The sequence below is a fragment of the Chenopodium album genome, chromosome 8 (genome assembly GCF_948465745.1).
Source record: "Chenopodium album chromosome 8, dcCheAlbu1.1, whole genome shotgun sequence".
NCBI lineage: Eukaryota > Viridiplantae > Streptophyta > Magnoliopsida > Caryophyllales > Amaranthaceae > Chenopodium > Chenopodium album.
This window is the reverse complement of record NC_137841.1, coordinates 75,274,295-75,298,946: the sequence shown is the minus strand read 5'-3', so window position 1 is coordinate 75,298,946 and position 24,652 is coordinate 75,274,295. Positions and strand designations below refer to the sequence as shown.

At 34.8% G+C, this 24,652-nt stretch overlaps 3 protein-coding genes and 1 pseudogene across 4 annotated transcripts; 3 read left to right on the top strand and 1 right to left on the bottom strand.

Annotated features, from left to right (window-relative positions):
• Positions 1 to 8,891: 8,891 nt before the first annotated feature.
• LOC145556722 (putative inactive receptor-like protein kinase At3g56050) lies at positions 8,892 to 14,237 on the top strand. 2 transcript variants are annotated; one of them, XM_081618375.1, is made up of 10 exons: positions 8,892 to 9,422; positions 9,719 to 9,857; positions 10,741 to 10,812; positions 10,913 to 11,050; positions 11,158 to 11,283; positions 11,514 to 11,965; positions 12,071 to 12,121; positions 12,560 to 12,750; positions 12,846 to 12,978; positions 13,393 to 14,237. In XM_081618375.1, the coding sequence occupies exons 1-10, from the start codon at positions 9,302 to 9,304 to the stop codon at positions 13,992 to 13,994; spliced, it is 2,025 nt and encodes a 674-aa protein (XP_081474501.1). In that variant the 5' UTR covers positions 8,892 to 9,301; the 3' UTR covers positions 13,995 to 14,237. The 2 variants fall into 2 exon arrangements, with proteins under 2 accessions (XP_081474501.1, XP_081474502.1); XM_081618376.1 differs by having other exon boundaries at positions 8,893 to 9,422; positions 11,161 to 11,283.
• An 865-nt stretch (positions 14,238 to 15,102) lies between these two features.
• Positions 15,103 to 15,657, top strand: LOC145555520 (non-classical arabinogalactan protein 30-like). Its single transcript, XM_081617255.1, has one exon. It carries the CDS (start codon positions 15,103 to 15,105, stop codon positions 15,655 to 15,657), a length of 555 nt encoding a protein of 184 aa, XP_081473381.1.
• Positions 15,658 to 15,882: 225 nt separating this feature from the next.
• LOC145556721 (uncharacterized) lies at positions 15,883 to 19,666 on the bottom strand. Its single transcript, XM_081618374.1, has 5 exons — positions 19,495 to 19,666; positions 19,267 to 19,411; positions 19,010 to 19,167; positions 17,281 to 17,365; positions 15,883 to 17,193 (listed from the first exon to the last, which is right to left on the bottom strand). Exons 1-5 carry the CDS (start codon positions 19,584 to 19,586, stop codon positions 16,075 to 16,077), a joined length of 1,599 nt encoding a protein of 532 aa, XP_081474500.1. The 5' UTR covers positions 19,587 to 19,666; the 3' UTR covers positions 15,883 to 16,074.
• A 2,751-nt stretch (positions 19,667 to 22,417) lies between these two features.
• On the top strand, positions 22,418 to 23,190 carry LOC145556720 (L-ornithine N5-acetyltransferase NATA1 pseudogene; annotated as a pseudogene).
• Positions 23,191 to 24,652: the final 1,462 nt, after the last annotated feature.

Genomic DNA, 24,652 nt, shown 5'->3' with positions numbered 1-24,652 from the left:
ACTGCATCCTAGTATAAAAGATATAGAAAATTATTGACATAAATTCATACAAAGTATTTAGGAGGGTATATATGTTTATCGAAACACTTGTCAAAAGGCAGCCATTTAAACTAAGTGATAAAGAATGTCTTATCCAGCTATACGACCTGATTATTATAATTAAGAATCATTAGCAAAGTACATTGTATCTCCTTGTTAACCTGATCAGGATAAGGTCAAGTGTGCCATATATATTATACAATGATAATTTTTGAAAGATATAATCATGTTTTATTCATGTCACATTTATAAAGGCCTAGTTTTATGTCTTTTATTTTCTTCCCATGATCTTCACCCCTTAAAATGAGATACGCTTATCTGGGCAAACTAATAAGAAGATTTAAATCTAGCTGACACGGTTTAAAACAGCTCACACTCCCTAACTTCTTGCAGTATATTATGGGTACCTCTTTAAGCTGTCTCCACATGCTTCATTTTCTTCTGAGATTTTATTTGGTCAGCTGCTATACTTGATAACATTATTTCAGATTCACACCTACGTACGCTCTTGGCAACGACCAATATACTTATATGGAGTGTGTCATCTGTCCAAAATTAATTGTCACATTTTTCACAGATATCTTTACAAAGTTCAATAGTGGATCCGTGTTTGGAAATCCACATATGAATCATTCTTCTTACTCACGAATTTTTTCTAGACATTCTAAAGTAGTACTATACACGAGTGTTACCTCGATCTGAACCAAAATAGGCAGGTTTGAACTCAAAACCCTCGTTTAGAAAAATCAAGTAATGCTGTATTGCTGTTAACCCATGAAAAGTAAATCAACAACTAGTTTTCATGATGAAATTTGCCATTTGGCAACTTTAATAAGAAATAAAAACTTTTTGTCGTGGTCCACATAATTGATGGTTATGGCTCATAATTACAGTTTGTAATCATGTAAAACTGTAAATAATTACACCTAACATACTACACGTACGCATTGCATGTTTGCAATTTTGTATCACATTTCAAATGCGTGTTTCTGCAACGGTGTAATTTTTTGATCATGTTATTGTCAGCTAAATATTTTGGGCTTATAGCCTTCTAATTCTGGTGTTAAAGGATTTATTGAAATACTTTGGTATGAAACTTTGGGTGTTAGTTTCTGCCTGAGAAATCTAGCTTGTGGGGAAAAGAGGGGTAGTCTGTCTAGCTTGCCCAATCAAAGCGTTTGGGCCAAAGTTATACACTTATACAACCTCTGTTTCATATTATTTGTAACGATTACTCTATTCAAATCGTTGAAAATAACATGAAACGGAGGTAGTATTTCGTTTAATGAGGATATCAGGACAAGTCGAAATAAATTATATAAAGATGAAACAGATAGACCCAAAGTTTAATACAAGCAGATATTTTTTTTAAAAAAAAGTTATTAGCAATCAGATAGTTTTGGTAAGGTTGAGATATCATGCATTAAATTGCTGATTACTTTCCTAAGAGGGAGATGCGGAGGGAATCAAGGGAAAAGCTATGTAAACTTGTAAAGTCTAATTATTTTTGCAAGGTTAAAATTTCAGATGAATTATGTATTTATGTGCAATTCCTAAAGTAGGCACACCAACTCACCAAGTCACTAACCTCATTTACTTATGTAACTTAACTATAGGCATTAATTTATTTACTGAGTCCTAGTTATTTGATTATTTAATCCCTAAAACAAGCTTTCGTATGTCTACAATAGTACAATTCATGATCCATTGATCTATATTTGTCATTTTGGAACTAAATCACATATTCACACCTAGCATATTAGATTATTAGGCTTACGAGTACAATATTCTTCCACGAATTCAAATATTAATTTTTATATACTCCTATTTGTCCTACATAGCAATTGCTCTTGTATGGATCGAATTCAATTTGTAACTAATTTTTTTAATTTACGTTTTGAATACGCCATTGATTTTATATAATTAGCTAAATTTATCTGTGTACTTACTTTAAATTTAAGTGACCCTTTGAAAAAGATGATAACATATTTATTAAAAATTTAAAATCCCAAATTTATCAAAACAAAACTATTTGTCATATGATACAACTATCATAGCAATGTGCCAATGCCCATCCATCAATTATTGAATGGAGAAACTAAAAATTTATTTTATCATTTTTAAATAATACCCCGTAACTCCGAAATTTTAAATTCAACTTAACTCGGCTCAACCCATTTTCAATCGTACCCCGTAACCGAAGACACAAGAGTCAATTACCACATGACTCACTAATGACACAATCTCTCACATTACGCTATCTAAACACATCATCAAACTTCAAAGCACAAACTAGGTAATAAATCAACACATTATCACCATTCTCATTAATATTTTTAATAAAAAATATATCAACAATTAATGTTCCTACTCTCTTGCACACTTGCACAAAAACAAAACTCACAAGGAAAATGAAACTCGCTAGAACCTACTAATCCAAACCCATTTTCATCTTCTTCCATCCAATTTTTTTTTTCTTTTTTTTTTTTTGATATTATCCAATTTTTTTTTCTTTCACCCCTTTAAAAACCTCTCACTCTCCAAAATTCATCACCCCATTTCAAAATTCAACCCCAATTAAATTTTTTTTTTTTCCATAAATTTTCTCTCTCCTAAAATGTGGGTTCCATGGGTGAAGAAATCCTCTGTTCGCACCCACACAAGGTCACCCTCCTTAACCTCGGATGACCACCCTCCATCTTCACCAATTCACCTACATTCTCCCTCTTTAAAAGACATTGAAACCCTCTTCAATCACCACCCTTCTCCATTACTAACCCCACTTCACAAGCATTCTCTCTCCTCTGCTTCCTTCAGCCCGGCCCAAAGCCCGGCCCACCACTCTGTCTCCTTCAAGGACATCAACTCTCTTCTCTACGATGACCCGACCCGAACCACCCAACCCAGGAAGCCCTCTGTTTTCAACCGGGTCAGAACATGGGCCCACCGTCAGGCCCACCAGCCCGACCCGCCGCCAGACTCGCACAACAAGGTGGTCGTCTACTACACCAGCCTCCACGTGGTGAGGAGGACATTCGAGGACTGCAAAACCGTCAGATCAATTCTTAAAGGGTACAAGGTCAAAATGGACGAACGAGATTTAGCGATGGATGCGAGGTTTGTTGATGAGTTGCAGAGGATAATTCCTTCTTTTTCAGGGAAGAAGGCGAGTTTACCGACGGTTTATGTTAGTGGAAAGTACATTGGTGGGGTGGAGGAGATCCGACGGCTGCAAGAGAGCGGAGAATTGAAGAGGATGATCCGAGGGCTGCCATTGGATGAAGGAGGGATTTGTAAAGTGTGTGGAGGTTACAGGTTTGTAGTGTGTCAATGGTGTGATGGAAGTCACAAGGATAAATCTGGGTTTAAGAGTTGTTCAATGTGTAATGTCAATGGTTTGGTTCAGTGCAATTTTTGTACTTCTGTTTTGTTTTGATGTACTGAATTTTTGTTTTTGAATAGGAAACAGTGAAATGGTAAAAAAGGGTCTTTTGGAGGTTAGTGGTAAAAATAGGTAAATGGAAAATGTGAAGGTAGGTAGCCAAAGGTAGGATTATAAGAGATTAAGAGGGGTAGAAGATTTATATTTTAATGTGTAAGAAGAAGGGGTCTTATCAAATTGGACTTTTCATAATTTCATTAGTTTTTTTTTTTTTTTTTTTGAATAGCAATTTCATTAGTTACTTTGGCCTAGATTGATAAGAATAGACAAATTTGATGGAATTGAATTTAGGCACAATTTTAGTTTATGTCTGTGATACCAAATTTTGTAAGTAAAAAAAAAAAAAAAGGTTAAGAACATGGAATACAAATATTTTCGATATATTATGCATTTTTGTTTGATTAAAAGTTTCAATAATGTTATTAATTATTGGTGGAGGGAAAATGTGTATTATATCTCCGAAAACTCCGGAAGGCTTTAAGCCTATGTTACTCGGACACTTCATTTCACTTCACGTACCAGTGTCGGACTCTTGACACCCGCACATTTCACTTTTAGTTTAAAATTATGGAATTTTTTCACAAAATAGCCGAGTCGGACGCTTGAACACGTATCCATGTTAGACATGGGTATCCGAGTCCAAGTAACATAACTTTAAGCTATATGTTCCGAAGTTTAAATTTTTTCCCACAAGTCACAAGTCTTAACTACAGAAATTGTGAATTGTGATACACACATGAGGGAATTTTTTTCCCACTATATATATAGCTTGGCATGAGAAAATTCCAAACAAGACAACAAATAACTCTAGGTAAATGTTGTGAAGACGTACGTAAATCAATTCAATGTCAGCTCCTGTATAGTAATGTGCAACGATATCTGATTATTTAGGTAAAAATCCCCACATTAAAACAAGGTTAATTTTTGAATAACCAACCAAAAGTAACCATTTTTTAACTAATCACCCGTTTAATTTTTTATTTTAAATTACCATTCCTTAAATTAAATAAATGCTTAGATTATCACCCATTTTAAATTACCATTCCTTAAATTAAATAAATGCTTAGATTTTCCGTCTGTAGGCCCTACCTAACACTTATTTTGACCTTTTGACTGATTTTTTTCTCTCGATTTTTCTCTTTAAAAATGCTCTCTATACTTTAATTCACATTTCCTTCATCAAATCCTACCAAGTTTCAAAGAGAAAAATGCATCATATATTAAAAATAAAATTTAGAGTTCATATAAAAATTGAATAATAAAAGGGCTACGTGAGGAAGAAAAATTAAATTATTATTATTAGATGGATAGACTTTTTCGAAAATTGACACTAATAATAAAATAGCCGGTAGATTAGAATTTTAATTAATTAAAATAAAAGATCATGATGACATCATTTATACTTTTGGAGGGAAAATTTTTAATAACAACTTGACATATGTCTAGTTTTAGGAAAGGATGATTTAAGCGGTTGCTACTTTAGTATAATTAAATAAATATACTTCCTCCGTTAACTATTATTTGCAACAAATGAGGTGTTTGCGGATTTCTAGGCAAAATTTGTTTGTGAGAGTAAAATGGAGAGGGAAAAAGTTGGGTGCATGTGATGAGGAGAGAGATAGAGAGAAATGATTACCTAAAAAGGAAAAAAAAACATTTGTTGCACATAATAGTTAGTATTCATTTATAGTATATGTTGCAAATAACCGTTAACGGAGGTAGTATTAAATTGTAGATAGATTATAGATTAGGAGATTTAATCGTGATGTGCAGTATTATAATGAAATTTCGCACGGCCTTTGAAGCCCCGTGTTCAAGAGTTTTCAAAAGGAGACGGCTGATTGAGAACCCCAGTGACATTGCCAGTATGTATTTGAGATCTGATTTTATCCTTGATCTCATAGCAGCATTACCACTCCCACAGGTAAGTTGGTTATCTATACAGCAAGTTGTTAGTATTCATTTGTCATAATTTATAAATATACAGTAAGATTCTGAACGTGTGCTTGGTGGGCGATTACAAACCTTGACTCATAACAATTTGTTGTTGCTGTAGTGGTGATTGGGACTGCACTTGGTAAGGAAGACACCTATTTGATCCAACGCAACAACAATTGGGAGGGGGTTGAAACTTAATCATCCCGAATTGATCCTCGAATCCGGATTAGCCCAAAAGGTGAATTGGGTGGAACACAAAAGAAAAAAAAATTACCTCATAATTTTTAGGGAATAAGGGCATGAGCAATATAGAACAAACCTCTAAGAAGTTTGTTTACTTGCCACATCATCATTATACAAATCCCACACTTGACAAACCTTTCATCAACAATAAATAAACCTCTTGGAAGGTATATGAGACCTACTTAAAACTCATTAAATTTATGTAAACAATAAAATAAGCCCTAACAAGATTATTTTTTTTTTTTTTTTTAAAAAAAAAAGGAGAAAGTGGGCCATTTGGAGCCAAATGAACCGGTTTGTATATACAAATCTGTTCCTTATTTTGCTTTTCCCACAATAAGGGTTTGTCAACAAACCTCAAAAAAGTTCCCACAAACCCAATGACAAACCTCTTATTGTGGATGCCCTAAAATTGATAATTTATTAGTAAATTTTAATGTTACGGTCCATTGCAAGATATTGAGTCCCACGAGTCATATGAGGAGGGTTGACGTGGGGTTTAACCGTTTAAATGAGACAATGGACTCTTCTACCTCCTTAGTTAATTTTTGGGATACCTCTCCTAATGTTTTGTATTAATGGGGCCTATGAAGGTGAGGCTAGTGCCGTCCGGAGCTAGGAACCTTCTCCTCTTTTCTTTTTGGGATGATTTTCCTATTATCCTGTATTATTATATACACATTATATTTCATAATACTACCTCGGATGATTTTTTTGTTTTTTTTTTTTAGTTGCAACATTGGGGTATTATTTGTGAGATATAAAATATTCTAAAGTTGCAACTAAAAAAATCGAAGGTAGTATAATATAAGTACATATTTGAAAAAATGAATTGAGGGCTTAATTTTAGAAAGTTGCACATAGCTATTGCTATGGGTTAGAGTTCAACATGACAACTTTTTATTGGCATGTTTCAGACATGGCCTACTAACAGCCTAAAACAATACAAGGGCTTGCTCGACCCTAATTGGACTCAATTGCAATGTTAGAAAATTATCGCTCACTTTTAAATTTAACACTATTATCTTTTGTGCATCAGTGCCAGCAAATTATTGACTACATATTCCTTTCATTTTGTCAGTTGCCTAAGTTTGCTCCAGATATGGCTACTTCTCTACTAGAGGCTATTTGCCAACACCTAAAAACATTGTCCTGTAAAGAAGGCACATACATTGTGAAGCAAATGCTCTTCATTTTCAGTGGTGAATTGGAACTTTCTTTCACACACACGGGAAATTCCTGCTTGACTATTCTAGGATCATCAGGTGAATGCTGTGGCCAAGAACTAGTAACATGGGCTTCTCAATCCACATCTTCAATGGACAACCTTCCTTCTTCGACTTGGACTATAAAGTGCCTCACAGATGTTGAAGCATTTGTGCTACAAGCTTATGATATGAAGATTCTTGCTACTCAATTCGCGCACTATCAAGAGTTTCAGCGTGCTTTCAAGCAGCATTATCCTTAACTTGGATATCTTATATGATAATGAGTTCATGATACTGCTGAAATTTCACTTTTAAGCTTGTAGCATCTCATATTGTTGGTTCAATTGAAGTCTAACTAATGGCCTATGGCCTATGAATGTTAGTAGATGTTGCTAACATGTTTTGTGAATGCATTTCACATTGAAGAAATAATTCTTGCTAGGTATTGTGTGTATATGGGATCTCAAATTCTCTGGAGTGCAGGATTGCAGGAATACTGGAAGACGTGATGTTCATATAGCAAAAAAAAGACGTTTTTTTTTCCCAATTTCAACAATAAATTTTCTCTCGAACTATAAAACTCTTTTGCATATAACGGTTTAAATACTTTTTAAGTATACTGGAATTCAAGTACTATTTCAATATGCAATGAGAATGAGTACTATTACAGTGTTACTTGAAGGTGTGGCCCGTCACATATTAGACTTCGGCACTACTATACATTTTAAGACAAGGAGGTGGGAGGCTAGGAGCAGTGTAGAGGAGCATCCGACTCCTTCAAGCTAAGAAAAAGGATATGGTTTTCCTTTTTACACAAGATTGAGTTTCAAGGACCAACCTATGAAGGACCTATTCTAACAACTCTTCATTGACATTTGACAATATGTTTTTCAAAGAAATCTTGAGATGGGAAAATAAACAAATATCATGTTGATGAGTGGTTAAAGTTATTGTTAATGATTGATCAATAATCACCTAGACTTATCAAAGGTTAACGTGACCGGAAATTGGGATTGATCAACCTAATTAATACCACTTGCATTATATTGTTTGGGACTTAGCAAGATTCTTCAAAGACTTGTAAAAAAAGAATTGACCTGGTGGAAGTTTAATGAAGAAAAGTCATTTAAAGAAAAGCTACTCAAGTTTGCAATTGGTTGAATGAACCGTTGTAGTATTGAATAAATTCAAACTTCAATTATATTATCACTATATTTTGTTGTTTGGTTAAAAATGAGCTATATTGACTTAACCTGATCAATAAGCTTCAAACATAAACTTTTGTCATACTCCCTCCGTCCCATAATTACAGGCAAATAACTCTACAAAGTACGGTTTTTAAGGAAGATGGAAAAAGTAGAGGAATATTGTATAAAAAAAATAAAAAGTAAAGAATGTGGTATATGGATAATAAAAAGTTGAGAATATTGTACGGAAAAGTTAAAAAGTAAATAATGATTTTTTAGGTATGTGTGTAATTTGTGTGAAAAAGAGAAAAAGTTAGTAATGATTTTTTAGGTATGTGTGTAATTTGTGTGAAAAAGAGAAAAAGTTAGTAATGATTTTTTTAGGTATGTGTGTAATTTGTATGAAAAAGTTAAAAAGTAAGTAATTATTAGGTGTTATTTTTAGTACTCCGTAATAGGAGGAACATTTTAGGACGGATAGAGTATTTCGAAATAACATCCATTCACGCCTCATAACCTACCAACGTATCTCTTATATTGTGTCGAGGACTAAGGGCTACCACAAGTCCACAAGCAACATGCCGGCCCGGCCATGCCCAAGTGCCCACTCAAGGACAGAGGGTGAAGAGTCCTCCTTGATAAGTTGATAGTAAGAAAGTACAAAAGTCATTAGTCACGCGAGTCCGTCAACATAATAAAATCAAACAAAATAATGATGTCTGGACTAACACTTTTACTCAGTCTTCAGCTCAACGTAACATCCAATATTCATACACATCACTTTCTCCCTCCATTAATTCTAATTTTCTCTGAATTTTTTTTCCAATCACACAATTACAACTGTACTTTCCTTTCCAACATTATTCCCTGTTTGTTTTTCTTCAAGTCAGCCTTCCTTTTTCAAAAAGTCTTCCCTCCTAAACCCCATTTTCTACCCCCTACTACCCTTCCATAATCACCATTCTTTCTCTCTCCAAATATACCTTTATCACTCTGTTTTTCCTACCCTTTATTATAAGGGTACCTTACCTCAATTGGGTATCTTTGTTAAGTAATTAACCAAGTCCAAAGTTTGAATCTTTAACTAATACTTGCCAATTGGGTATTTTTCTGAAATTTTCAGAATTTGGTATTAAGGGTTTCTTGTGGAATTGGAGCTTATTTTAAAGACTGGGTCAAATCAAAACCAGTTTTTTTTGGGGCAGTTTTGTTGAATTTTGGTTGTAAACTATGTTTGGTGTTTGATGAAAGACAGAGAAATGAATGATTATTGGTGGACCAATGGGTTCTTTACATGGAGCATGCTGCCTTTACTAGCTATTTTCCAGCTCAATTTCATCTTTTCTTCTTCTCTCAATCATGAAGGTACTTAATTCTTTCAAAAAATTTTAATTTACTAGTTTTGGGGTTACATGTTGTAGATTAATTTTTATGTATATTGTATATGAATGATCAAGTGATTATGTAAATGACAATGTTATTTTCGGGGTATCAATTAAAAACGCAAATTCTTGTATAAGACGGTCAGACCAAGTATTAGTTATTCCTAAAATTTCAAATGTTAAGCAAAAATACATAAAAAGTTACCATTAAACGCGCTAAAAATTTAAATTATATTGGATTATCAAGTGATAAATTGTGAATTTGGGTGATAAAAACAGGAATTGCTCTATTAAAGTTTAGAGAAAGAGTGGTAAATGATCCATACAAAGCATTGTCAAGTTGGAAGGAGGAAAATGGAGAAGCATACCCCTGTTCATGGTTTGGAATTGGGTGTGTTGGTGGCCATGTTGTTTCCTTGTGAGTTCTTCTTTTTCTTCTACTTTTTGAATTTTGATTGTTTCTTTTTGTTTAAAGCATTACATTTTTCCGACATGATTTTACTTTTGTTCTCTTTATTTTTAATGATGCTGTTGATATAATTATGCTTTCCCCGTTTTAGGAAAGGTTGTTAACTGTTAAGAGTTTTCGATTACCTGATCAAACTTGTGAGCTTGTTGTCATTTATGTGAAATTATTGGCACTAATCTGAACTTGAAGAAATTCATTTTCTTCTCAGCAAAACAATGTGGAAATTTTGTATGCTTTATAGCTTTTCTTTAGCTTGTCACTATTAATATGAGTGTTTTGAGGGCAATATGAAGTTATAAATCTAATAACAGTACATCCTAAAGTTACAAGCTCAGAACAGAAATATTTAAGATAGCATATTACAATGCCAAAGAATTACAGCTCTGAGTATTGATAAGTACCTTCCTGTAACAAGCAAGAGAGGTAACTTAACTGCTTAAGCTTGCTCAGCTGGCGCATGATGTTTGGTTTCTTCTTAGTTCGATTCCCCTGACTTGCACGATGTTAAAGGAGCTTGTGCTGGTTGATTGTTGTGGTATACTTCCCCAAGACTTACTTGAACCTATTTGCCTGTTGTGAAGTTTTGAGCTCGAAACTTCAGAAATAAGTGAAATTAAGGTGTGATGAACATAGCCATACTTAATCATCATACCTGACAATGCACTTAATCCTTATTGAACTAGTAAACAATCTGACATTTGTGATTTGTTAGGTGTAATATATAATAGGTATAGTGGTACACTTTTGGACTATTATTGTGCTGGTGTTTGTTGAGTATTCAAGTATACATTCATTCGTGTGTTGTTTATGTTCTAAGATGTAAATTTGACAGGAACTTGATAAATCTTAGCCTTGAGGGAACACTAGCTCCAGAACTTCACCAATTGCTACACATAAAGTCTATGTAAGAATATACGTAGTATTAAAACATATGAAGTGTAATACTGTATATAATTTGTGTCTCTTTTTATCTTGCATTTATGTCACTCTGAAGTCTTTTGCAGCATATTAAGGAACAATTCCTTTTCTGGATTCATACCCGAAGAATATAGAAATTTGAAAGAATTGGAGTTGCTAGACTTGGGTTACAATAGATTTTGCAAACCAATTACACACGAAATTGAACAAAACATCCCAAACCTGTAAGTTGCTGCAACATTTTTGCGTACATACTACAGAGAATGTTCTAAATAGTAAATACAATTTTGTTTGCTCCTTTAGTCATTATGTCAAACCCTTGTTTAATCAGCAGTTTATTAAACAACAATGGATTATCCTGCCACATGTCTCCTGATGTAGAAGATACGACGCTTCTTGAAATTCATGAAGATAAAAGCCAGCTGAGAAATTATCTGGAAGTATTTGCACATCCCAGGTAATGTGGGATGTTTCACATGACTGTAGGGAAGATTTACAGGCCTATTAGCAATACATCTACAAGAGAATTTCTCTTGCTACATGTTTTAGAATTGGTTTTTGCATTAAAATTCCTCTTAAATGAAACTGCTTAGCATAGAAGTAATCAAGATTAACCAATGTGCTTCTTGAGGGTAAAATGTTGTTTTCTTTGGTGAAGTGCTGATGACAACTTGTTCTTAACCTTAGGCAAAATGATCATGCAGAAGAGGTTGTACATTCAAGGATACTACAGGAGCAACTTCAAAGTGAAGCTCAAGGTTCTGAGCAACTATTTACTCCTGATGAGGCACGTGCAGGTGGTGAAGCTAATCCTGATCATTCTGCTGGATCTCCAGATGGAAAGACCCCACCACTTCTTAGGCGAGAACCCCCACCCCCACCCCGACCAGATTCTTTACCAAGGTTAATTCCAGCACCTAATTTGACAAATGAATCCCCACCACAACCACCGCCTCCACAAACTCCCCCTACTTCATCAGCTGATAATTCAAGTAATAAGTTAATTCCAATAGTGGCTGGAGCAGTGGGCGGATTTATTGCATTGATTCTAGTTAGTTTGTTATTATTCCTATTACGAGGCAACAGGATCAGAAAGGCAACAGGATTGAGTGGTCAGCTTAAGAGAGCATTTGTTGCAGGTTTATATGCTTTTCTTCTTCTTTTTTTGTTACTTGCTTCTTTTATGGACACCAAAAAGTTTAAGAGAATCAAAGTTGTGTATAATTTTGTTATTTGAACATTAGGTAATGATAGATCAGATGGACTCAGCAGTGATAAGCCAAGCTTTATTGAAGGTTAGAATCTTCCAAGTTTTATGTCAGCTTTTAGATTATTTGTTATAACTAATCATGTAGTGAATATTGTTTGCTACTTTTTTTTTACTACTTTTGCTAATCCCTAAACCCTTACTAGTCTAGACTAGCTAATTAAGGATTATGCTACATTGATTCATTCTTCTGGAGTTCTGGTACAACAACAGGTTCCATACTAGGCAATCACTGTTGTTGCCTTTGTTTTTTGGCAGCATGTTGAACTGCTAATAACTTAAGCCTTCAGTCCTTTAAGGGTTATTATTTGTTAAGCAATACCAAGATACCATAATTTTAGCTTCTGTGATGATTAATCGAGAACTATATCTTTATTTTTTTTAAAAAAATAATGTTCTTTCTTTTAAACGTATATTTTTAACATTTTCATGCACAAAAGCTTAATCATTAAGAATTCCATTGCAGGGATGCCAAATCTGAAGAGGTCTGAGCTTATAACTGCTTGTGAAGATTTCAGCAATGTTATTGGATCGTCATCTATTGGTACCATATACAAGGGAACATTTTCAAATGGAGTTGAAATAGCCGTTATATCTCTTGTTGCAACTTCTGCCAAGGATTGGTCAAGAAATCTGGAAACACAGTTCAGGAAGAAGGTAAAATTGATACCAAAAAAGTAAATAATTTATAAACATTATCTTGGACTAAAATGCTTACTTAAATAGATTTTGTTCCCTTTTTCCTTCTCCAGATTGAGACTTTATCAAAGGTGAACCACAAAAATTTTGTCAACATTATAGGCTATTGTGAGGAAGAGGAGCCGTTCACTAGAATGATGGTTTTTGAATATGCTCCAAATGGCTCACTCTTTGAGCATTTGCATGGTGAGTATCTCTAGCCTCCTTGTTCAAATCTAGCTTCAGAGTTCAGACTGTGGACTAGAGAACTGTGGTGATAAGTAGATAAATTGTGTGCCTTTTGGTCTATCATCGTCTATAAAGATTGAAGCAACCGTCTATGCTAGATTAGCAACTAATTTCGGTTTAATATAATATGAAACAAATAGTTCCTGGACCTAAGTACTGATAGGATTATGACTTTATGCTGCTAATTCAGACATTGTCTTGCATAAGATTTACAAAGTAATACCTCTAGATTTATAACAAATAAGGCTTCCAAAATAAAGAGAGAAAACCGAGAGAGATAATCCATGTTGAACTAGTGGAATAAGGATTATGATCAGGACTATAATATTTCTGTTACCTGAATGAATTTATTATCCTGGTGATTTTTTGCAGTAAAGGAAGCCGAACATTTAGATTGGGCTATGCGGTTGAGGGTTGCAATGGGAATGGCATACTGCCTTGAGCATATGCACCAACTAACACCACCAGTGACTCACCCAAACCTCAACTCATCAGCTGTGAACCTCTCTGAAGATTATGCAGCAAAAATTTCTGATTTCTGCTTTTGGAATGAAGTGGCTGTTCCACGAGTGCAGCCTTTGGCTATTGGCTTGAGCAGTTTAAGCACAACACCAATTACCCCCGAGAGCAATGTCTACAGTTATGGCTTGTTGCTTCTAGAAATGATGACTGGTCGTATCCCTCATTCTGTGGAGAACAACTCACTTGATGGTTGGGTGTTGGAGTATATGAGAGGGGAGAAACCTATTAAAGAAATGGTTGACCCCATGTTAAGACATTACAAACCTGAGCAGCTTGATAAAATTAGTGAGGTAATAAGAAAATGTCTTCATTCTGAACAAAATAGACTGACAATGATTGAAGTTACTGCAAGATTGAAAGAAATAACAGGCATTATACCGGATAAAGCTGTACCACGATTCTCCTCTCTTTGGTGGACAGAACTTGATGCTCGTTCTGTAAATGGAACCTAGAAGCTATAATACATTGTTTTTGAGTGTTTTTGCTGGTTTTATTTATCTCCAAATATAAAGCGGTCACATTTTTTTTTTCATTTGCTTGTTACAGTACAAATTTAGCATGTAAAGTTTGATGTTGTATTTATGAAGTATGTAGTACACTTGATGATCCTATATTGCTATAACAATATGAAGTTCTATATTTTTTCAAAAAAAAAAAAAAAGGAGGAAATAAAAAATCTATCTGTGTTTGTTGTCTGAAGTTGGGCTCTCCAAATTTCTGATGCATAACTTTTATAATAGAAAGTCAACCTTTAATACAGATTAATTAGCAAAGTCCAAATCCTGTCTCCAAATTCTATTTTTTTTTTTTAAGGGTACCTACTAAAAACATCTTTTACTTGGATAATTTATTGGCATAAGTTTCAAGAAGAGTAAAATTCCCTTAATTAAGTAAAGTCTAATGTGATTTTTTGATCAAAATTTTCACTAGTGTTCTTCCTTTCCTGTAAAAGAAACTTGGGTGGAAGTGGAACCTTCAAACCATCTTCACTTTGGTTCAATGGATTTGTGTCATCTAGGTGATCAATCATTTGGTTTAGTTCGGATCTATTTAAATCGGCCTAAATATAATAAAATAATCAATATAAATCATATCAATTTTCAATCATAGTTAATTAGCCAATTAGGTACATATCCTTTTTTCTGATCTAGGTCTACTTGAAACCTGGATAACACATAACAGTATAATGCAAGAAATCATAGATCCGTCCGATTGGCGGTGAAGTGATCTGCACCTGATCATGAACATAAATGAATACTTCTTTTTTTTTATATATATAAAAATTATATTCCATATGATGTTCTTCACGTCATCCACCACTACTTTTGTTTTTGTTGATCTTCTCCTTTCTCTGCAGGCTGCAGTAGTTGCCTGCATGTCCAAAGTCCATTTTCTGAATTAAAAATGGGTGTTGAAGGTTGACACTAACCTTAGTAGCACCCACGTACGTTGAACAATTAATAAGATTATAAACATATAAATACCCCATATTAATCCGTCTATTTCTAAAACAAAAACATAATTTAATTTTCCTCAACACAAAAACTAGAAGAAAAAAAAATGGCAAGAACCCATAATTTGTTTCTGTTATCAGTTTTGCTCCTAGCTGTAGCTGTTACTTATGCAAGCGCGGATGGATATGGAGAGCATAAAAGTTCGTATCCAAAACCATATGCACCACCTAAAATAGTATCTGATGTTGTAGTGGAAGGGGTAGTCTACTGTCAGAGCTGCAAGCACTCAGGATCATGGTCATTCCAAGATGCAAAGCCCATTGGTGGTGCTATAGTCAGTGTTACTTGCAGGAATTACAGGAACAGAATCACCTACTACAAGACCTTCACTGCAAACGATGAAGGCTACTTCTATGCTCAGCTTCAGGGCTTTTCCATGAGGCATCCATATCTGGATCATCCTCTTCAGGCTTGTGTAGTGAAGCTGGTTTCTTCCCCTCTCGAAAACTGTGATGCCTACACTAACATCAACTATGGTGAAAACGGAGCTAAGCTTCGGTTTGAGAAGAAGAAAATAATGTCAAAGAATTACGACGCTGTGGTTTATGCTGCTGGTCCTTTGGCCTTCCTCCCTGAATACTGTACTCCTGATGAATACTGATTTATTTTTGTGTGATTAGTTTATTACCCTCGCCTCAGTTTATTAACAATGGCGTATGTATGTGACTTGTGGGGTTCTTGTCTAAATATGAGAGCCATTTTGTATGTTCATGAATACTAAGCATTAACATTTTCTTAACTCAGCAGTCAGAAATAGCATCTCTCTTTGCCTTGATATATTTCTGATTATATTAAACAACAAACAGAGGTGCTGAATTTTGTGAAATAGATCCACATAGTTAACTAATTACAAATAAACTACAAATAAAAGGGTAGAACAGAAGATAAATCCATTGGTTTACAATTTGACTATTAGCGGAAGGCAACACTAGAGGCAAAAGTTAAGCAATGGTACACAAATACACAATACATCAAATTTTGTTTGCCCCCACAAAAAGAAGCAATACAAGTATCATACCTAAAAATCCAATGGCATCTTAAAGAGGTCATTTATATCATCCATAGCTTCTTTTGTGAAGATGGTTGGCTCATGTAAGTCAAGATTATCTTTGCTTGAAGATTTTCTTGGAGGTTGTGGACCTTCCGAATGATTGAATTCATCATCAGCAAGAATTGAAAACCCACCAAAATCATTATTTTCTGACACAGCTGCTTTTTCCTGCCTTTTCCTTCTGGTGGTTCTGACAAAATCAATTGGCTTCCCAAACATGCCATTTATATCTTCCATAGCTTCTTTAAGGTTAACTGTCGGATCCACCAAGCCATGGTGGCAGATATTTTCCACCTCTGGCTCATCAAGAATAGCTGAACCAACAAATCTACGAACAACTGTGTCCTCCCTAAATTTGGTTCTGGTCTTTCTGGATGATTTCTCCACTTTCATCTCATTAGAAGACTCTGACTGATGATCTTGAGGCCTAAGAAACACAAATGCATCAACCCTGGAAGAGGATGACGGGGAGTCATCTGCTGACGTTTGGGTCTCACTTGGTTCAGAATCATTGCTCATCTCATCATCAACAAAGATCTTGAGTGGTTCTTGGGGAGGCTGATCAGTTTTATTTAATTGCGCTATAAATTTTTCCTTGTCACTTTGACAGGTTGATCCAACCTTATTATCCGAATTTTCATCTATAAACACCTCAAGTACATTACTTGTGCTCTGATCTACATTGGGTTGCCCTCTATATGTTTTTCGAACAAAATTTGCAGGCTCAATGGGTTCTTTGAACATGCTATTTATGGCATTCATGGCCTCTTTCATGTTTATGGTAGGTTCTACCAGGCCATGGTGACAGGCATCTTCTGCTTCAGACCTTCCAACAATTGCAGAATCTACAAACTTGGCCACAACAGAATCATCTCGGTACAACTTGCTACCAGCATTTTCCTTTGCTTCATTTAGTGGCATCGTATTCTGAGGACATTCTGTTAATATGTTCCCAGAATTAGTATGCTCTTTCTCAATGGAACTTCCAATAACTCTGCATAATCTTTCATTATTCTCCACAACGCTACAACCTTGGTCAGTGGTATTATGATCAGACAGAGGTCTCTTAGTTCTCCTCTCCTCACGCTGTATAAAAATAATGTGTTAACTTTAAACTTCTTGGTCCCTTGAAGTATAAAGCTGTTAAAAGTTTGAGAAAAGAATTGGAGGAACCTGAACTCTCTTGTTCCTGTGTCGCTTCATGCGTTGAATAAACTGCTCATACGATTTCTGCAATTCATCTAAAGGTTCTGCAAGGCTTCACAGAAGTTCACAGGACATGAATAATACCCTGAAGCACAAATTAAATACTCAAACATCCTAATGCATGAAATAAAAAACTAAAGAAGACAAAGATTTCATACTTAATGCCTAACATAACTAATATCAGTTCATGCATGGCCCGCTGTCAATAGCTAGGACACAGATGGACACAAGCACACTATTAAACTGAGTATACATGGAAACTGGAGAATCTTAGTTCTTGATTGATTGCATCAAACTCCTACTGGTATTTAAAACCAGCTGGTCCCAAGTCATAATCACATTAGAGTGTTCAGTCAAGCGATTCATGTCACTTATCTGTAGTAGTAGATTGAATGGAACAATAACGATACTAAGTTGCATGTGACTTCACAATGCTTAACTGATTGCTTTGTTTCTGGCACAGATTATTTTGAATTTTTTGAAAAAAATATCCAAAAAGTAATTACTATCAGAAAGCTAAGTTCAAACATGATCAAACGTCTCCAATCAAACACGGCCATATTCTGAGATACAAGCCAGCATTCCATTCCACATAGCCCATATTTGACTGGACTTAAAAATGCTCTCCTCCACATAGGGGTTTGCAAAGAACTGCTGTACTAAGACATTAAGAAGTGCTAAATTCCCCTCTCCTTTGCATTCTACCTCTGGCCTTAGGTACATGAGCCTCCACTCATTAACAAAAGGGCTATGTGCTACGTTCATAAATATTCCATTAGAATGTGTTCAGATTTCACCCTAAAATTGCCTCTGTGGCTAAGAAGACTACTCCATGCTAAATTAATTGTGTGTTTTTTTTTTTTTTCAATTAGGCACAGACTTTTTTGAAAGAACCATCCAACAATGAATAAGCTATGTGCAAACATAATCAGACATCTCCAATCAAACACCAGACCTTTACTTTGAGACGGAAGTCGGTATTCCATTGTACTTAGTACGTTGGTTGGGCATAAAAGTTGTATATTGTTCTCCTCCACATCGTGATAAGCACTTAGCTCTTGAGGATTAGCTAACTTTTTCCTCATTCATATCCAAATTCCAATCATAGCCCCATGAACCTCCACTCTTTCAAAAAGCTAATGTGCTAAACTTCTAAAGTTCACCTTTCATAACTCCAAACAAGAAATATGATCAGATTACAGTCATTACACCCTAATCCTATTTCAAACAGTTATTAAGAAACCAAACATGCTCAAAATTCAAACATATGATACATTTACAATATTCTCACTAGATAAACTCTCTACCTTGTTCAATTAAGTTCATATTTTTTCATTCCAAGAGTAAAAAACTAAAAAAGGCAATAATAAGGTCTCCCCTCTTCAACCCTACTTACCACAAATCAATCAATAAAAGCCTTAATCCCATAAGTGGGGTCAGCTACATGAACCAAATTTGATTATTTCGTGTAATCACCCACTTACCACAAATGATCAACAAAAAAAGCTTTTTAGGGTTTCAACCAAAACCCCATTTTCTACAGCTATACAACCCACATTGATGAAATATACCACAAGCTCAAATTATACAGCTACAATATACATATAATATACTTCTCCCCTAATAATTTCATTTGCATTCTTCACATTCGACCAAAAAAACAAAAAACCACCAAATAAATTATACAGTTACTTACTTTTGAACCCCCAAATGATATAATTTCTCAGCATCATCAAATTTCTTAATCTTCTCATAATAAAGCGCATAAGCCTGGTAAAACAAAGCCCGCTTAGTCCCAATTTTTTTCATCTCCATAGTCCTTAACAACGCCTTCGGATCATCAACAAAATCCATCTACACTCCACAATCGAAACCCTAAATCAATTAAACTTTTTTCACAGATTCTAGAACTGAAAATTCAATCAATTAAGAAAAAAGAGGGGAAGCAATTACCAATTGCAACCAAATGCGGAGGTATCGGAGATCATTGCGATACCGGCGGTTCGAATCGAAAGTCTGAGCGCATTTTTGAAGAAATCGAGGGAGTTTTTCTTTGAGGAGATGGGGTGGTAAGCTGTTCTTCATTTTGCGAACTCCGCTGCCATTGAATTCGAGCAAGTTAGTGAGAGAGGTGGTGAAACTGATGAAGAAGGAAGAGGGAGGAGAGAGAAAGTAGGTTACCTGATCCATGGAAGAAGAGGGTCGTTGCCGGAGTAAGATTTAATGTCGGAGATTAGAGATGAGAAGAGATCGTTAGGATTAGTGCTCGCCATTTTTGCTCTGTTACAGAGCTTTGGGATGAGGGGAGGGGGAGGGGGAGAGGAAGAGGAAAGTGAGAATTTGAATTTTGATGAATGCGTTTAGCCGTTAGAGTAGTACTCCGTATGTGATGACTGATGACTTGATGAGGGCTTGAGGCCCATTTGGAAAGCTAAAGATCCAATATATATATATATATATATATATATATATTTGTGGAACAATCCAATAAAAATAAAAAAATGTTTGCATAAGCTAAAGATCCAATTCTCCACTCCTTCAATAATTTTTCGACTTTTTCGTGACGAATTCAGACTTAAACTGAAAGTATGTTTTTAGACTTACCTAATTCACACTAGACCGGAGTAATATAAGGACTATTTTATGAAATCATTGTACATTTATACCTAAATCATCATATCAACAATAAAGATTTTGAAATTTTAATACAACTTGTGCAAGCCAAATGATGAGAAAATACCTGTTAATATGGCATATTAACAAGTATTGTTAATATAGGGGTATAGTGGTCTTTTTGATCTATGTAACAAGGCTAGTGGAGTAAATTCACCACCAAGAACATCTACTACCTCACTGGATGCTAATTTGCATCGTTAATTCCGTCATCTACTCATCTCCATATCCACTTCTTTTTCACTCAAAATTAAAACCATTAATGGAGAAATTGGCGGCTGCAATGGACAACTCAAAGGTGATGACAAATTTCTACCCTTTGGGTTTAACCATGCCTTTTGTTTCACCCTTTATCATTAGGGTTTTCGTTTATTGCCGCCGGAAAGTGGTGGCGGTGGACATGTTTGAGCATCTTCAATGGTGGATGAAAGCTTGGACATCTTCAATGGTGAACAAAAGCTTGGGCATCTTCAATGGAGGATGAAAGCTTGAATTGGGCATTTACTTAACGTTAACGGCGAAAGGTTACGGGTGGTAGTAGAAAAATAATAAAATAATATATTCCACTCCTCATATTTACAAAATTGCCACCATATTAACAAACTTTGTTAATATGGCATATTAACTGGGTTCTCCTCGCCAAATGATAGTAGCAACATTATTTATGAATTACGGAGTATTTTTTTCGCTGATGTGTACTAAAATACAACTCAAAGAAAGTGTCATGACTGTCTTTTAACAAACACACTCTCTCTCTCTCTCTCTCAAGTTGATAAACAACTTTAACATAAGTTAGTTTGCTCATACAACTGATACAAGTAGTATTTACCAACTGATACAAGTAGTATTTACCATATTATCATTGATTGTATGACGATATATATAGGTTGATATGTTTTAAATATTTGTGTATAAAATCCAAATGCCTAGCTTCATTTTTGAGCGGGAAAAAAAATATAAAAAAGAAAGACTTGATTAAAAAGTGTACTCATTAGAATTGACTAACGGCATGCCATTTGAATAATTGTATTCTTAAGGTGTATGTAGTACGTGTAAATATAAGGCTAATGTTAATTAAATCAAGAATTAGATCAAACCAAATCAAATTAGGTGAATAATTGAAGACAATCTCAATCATATGTCCTACTCCATCTTTAATCACGTTAATGTAATATTTATACCAACTGAGATTGGCGTGGGTGGTTAACGGCATCTTGCTTGATTGTTCCTTAACCAAGGTCTCGGGTTCGAGCCTTGGGCTTGGAAAGGAGGGATGCTGCCCGTCAAGGTACCTATGCGGCCATGCATGCAAACTCTAATGGGATATTAGTCCACTCGTCAAAGGCGGTGGGAACTCCTCATAGTAATACACTGATACCATACCAAAAAAATTAAAGAAAAAAAAAAAAAGGAAAAACGTTAATGCAATCTTTATTGTTCAGATTTGTTTTAATTTGGGAATACCGAATACATGTAGTAGTTTTTTTTAATTGTCATAATTATCCTTTTTCGTCGACGGTGTCAAACATTGTAAGATCTGTAACAGTGTAACGTTACTGGATGAGTGGATGGTGTTTGCTAAATAATTGATTTGTACCGACTCTACGTGAATCTCGTGTTCCATCTGCTGATCTGATAACATTTTTAATAACAAAAAATAAGTGTAATGATTCACGAATCATTAGGGCTTGCTCTATAAATTTAATAAATAAAATATAATTACGTAGTATATTTTTTTTTTGGTGCTCCCTTTAAACACCAAGCATCAATTTATATGGGTAACATTATTTTTTTTTTATTTTTTTTTTTTATTTTTTAGCAACCAATGTAAATCTATAGTGATTATGAAACATCAAACATAAACTTAAAAGATACTATCTTATCCAATGTGGAGTTAGGATTAACTTTGATGAACCTAGCTACACAACTCTAGCTATAAAGCTATATAGTTTCACTTCACCCAAAGCATATGTCTTCACCTTAAATGAATAAATTGTTTGTTGCCAAAGCTAATAAACGTCTCAGGGGCGTTGGATAAGGTAGCTAAAAGTAGAAAGATTTAATTAAAATGAACATTAATTACATTGATTGACGCATGATTTTGTCATGCTTTTCCAAATTAATACCATTTTAGGCAATATTTCAAATGATTATCTAACGTCCGGTGAGCATTCGGTAGCAAGATCCTTCAAATAATTTAGTTTTGAAATAATAATGTAGCAACCTAAAACTACAATATCCCGATGTATTTATCAGAAGATCACAATTTTAATTCTCATCCACCCCCTTTTTTTTTTATAGTGAAATATTCAGCAGGTAACACGTCAAACAAATCCACAGAGACAACAGTGTTATAAATACACAGACCCTAACGTTGGTACATTTCCAAAAACAACAAACTCTTAACCTTTAATCTTGTCTCTCGGTCTCCTCTCTCAATTCCAGTCCTCAATTCCTCATCCGGCAACTCCATCAATGGCACCAGAACAAAGCACGATCCTCTCAGAACACCAACAACAATCCAACGACCACATCTTGAACGCTCGAGTTCGGCTCGCAACCGAATCAGACGTTCCCTTCATTAACAAACTCATCCACAAAATGGCCGAGTACTACAATCTTGCACACGAATGTGAAGCTACCGAAACTTCTCTCTTCGCAGCCCTCTTCAACAACTCCAAACAACAGCCTCTTTCCAATCCTTTTAGTAGTACTGTCAGTGTATTCCTCATTGAAGTCTCCCCTACTACTCTCCCAATTCCTCCCCACCAGAATAATTGCCGTGCTATTGATCTCGCAGGTCACGAGTTCGATCCCGAAACTATTCACAAGACCATACACGTTAATCACCACATCAATGACCCCGAGGAGTCCCTTTTTCGTACCGAAAAGGGGACTATAATTGCGGGTTTTGTGATCTTCTTCCCGAGCTACTCGACGTTTCTTACGAAACCCGGGATTCATATGGAGGATTTGTTCGTAAGGAAAGGGTATCGTGGTATGGGTTTTGGGAAGCTATTGATGAAGGCGGTTGCGAACTTAACCGTGAGATTGGGGTATGCGAGAATGGAGTGGACTGTCATTACTTGGAATGTGGATTCTCATAGGTTTTATGAGAAGTTAGGAGCTCATATTTTGAAAGATTGGCGTATTTTTCGACTTGATGGTGATTCCCTCCTATCTTATGGCCAGCTTAGTGATTGAAAGTTCCCATCAAAAAAAATATTCGTGGTTTTTTGCAAAATTTCCCGATAAAAATGTCACTTTTTATGAGACGGAAAGAATAATACTAGTATTTAATGGAGTTATAAAAAACACATACGAAATAATGAAGTATAATTAAGCGGTTGATTTTATTGTAATGCAATTAAGTATGAAATAAAGTCCTTATTTGAGGTCTATTACTGTAGTAGTATGAAAAAGTCTATATTTGAGGGCATTGAGCTAGTGTTTTCTTTTAATTGTTGTTGTATCAACATAATATGAAATGTAGTGTAATTTTTGTATTTTAGTTCAATTCTCCACTTTAAAAATAATAAAAGAAAAGGAGTATGATTTAAGTATTTAACTATCATGCACGTATAATTTGCAACCAAAAAAATTAGCTAGTGAGCCTCAATTTATTACCTTTATAAGAAAAATTCGGCCATTCAGTGGTAAAATGGTAAATAAATCAACAAAAATATTCAGCTATTTTTAGACAATGCTACCTCTAAAATGGTGATAGATGTTCCATAGTAATGAAATTTTGTGCAGCTAAGAGACAAGCATTCGCTGCATTACCACGAACTTGTGTTGAGAACTTTGTGAATCATGGACCCATCTTACATTTGTGCTTAGCTTCCTGACTCTTAAAAGTCTAAATTCTGATTCAAGCTATGTGTTTTTTTTTTTTTCTAAAAATGTTTATATCTAAATTCCTTAAATTTGGTAATGCCCTTATTTTGTTCACAAGATTGGTTAAGACTTTAGAGGAAAGGGATTGTCAATTATTGATGTGGAGGAAACTTTGAAAGAGTTAGAGGAAATCGAGAAAGGTAGCTAGTTATGTTATTTAGCACTTTAACCTTTTTTTTTTTATTTTTTTATTTTTTTTATTTTTTATTATTACTTATTAATTATTAATACAATCTAATACTATAATCTATTTTCGTTTTGATTTAAATGTGCAATGTGGCGATGTAGACAATAAAGTCATTTTTGTAGACTCATCATTGGTTTGATTCGTTTTAAGTGTGTGATTGAAGGGAGATAAGGGATCAAGCATACAATCTAAATTCTAAAATAATCTATTTTGGACTTTATGTAACTTGTTAAATACTACATATGTTTTTATACTGTATTATGTTTTGCCGTATACTATAATAAGTAGATAACTTTGTTTTGGACTAAAAAAAGGCCAATAGTTTGTCCAAAAGAAGGTCCATAAACAGGTCCAAAATAGGCCTTTATAAAGAAAGTAGAGGTGATTAAAACTCGGACCGGGCCTTAACACAATTTTTTGTGTCCAAACCCGCAAAAAAGTGGCGGGCCAAAACGGACTTTGCGGGCTTTTTGGGGCGGGTTCGGGCTTTTAACTTAAAATGTTTTTTTATGCTTGGGCGGGGCCAATGTATTGATCACTTTTTTTTTTTTTTTTTGAAAGAATGTTGATCACTTTTAAAAG

Coding starts and splice junctions, on each gene's coding strand:
- LOC145556722 (XM_081618375.1), top strand. CDS start 9,302: ATGAAAGACAGAGAAATGAATGATTATTGGTGGACCAATGGGTTCTTT. Junction 11,051..11,157: donor GAACAAAACATCCCAAACCT/GTAAGTTGCTGC, acceptor TTGTTTAATCAG/CAGTTTATTAAACAACAATG. Junction 12,751..12,845: donor AAACACAGTTCAGGAAGAAG/GTAAAATTGATA, acceptor TTCCTTCTCCAG/ATTGAGACTTTATCAAAGGT.
- LOC145555520 (XM_081617255.1), top strand. CDS start 15,103: ATGGCAAGAACCCATAATTTGTTTCTGTTATCAGTTTTGCTCCTAGCT.
- LOC145556721 (XM_081618374.1), bottom strand. CDS start 19,586: ATGGCGAGCACTAATCCTAACGATCTCTTCTCATCTCTAATCTCCGAC. Junction 19,168..19,266: donor TCCGCATTTGGTTGCAATTG/GTAATTGCTTCC, acceptor TGTGGAGTGTAG/ATGGATTTTGTTGATGATCC. Junction 17,366..19,009: donor TATCATTTGGGGGTTCAAAA/GTAAGTAACTGT, acceptor ACTTCTGTGAAG/CCTTGCAGAACCTTTAGATG.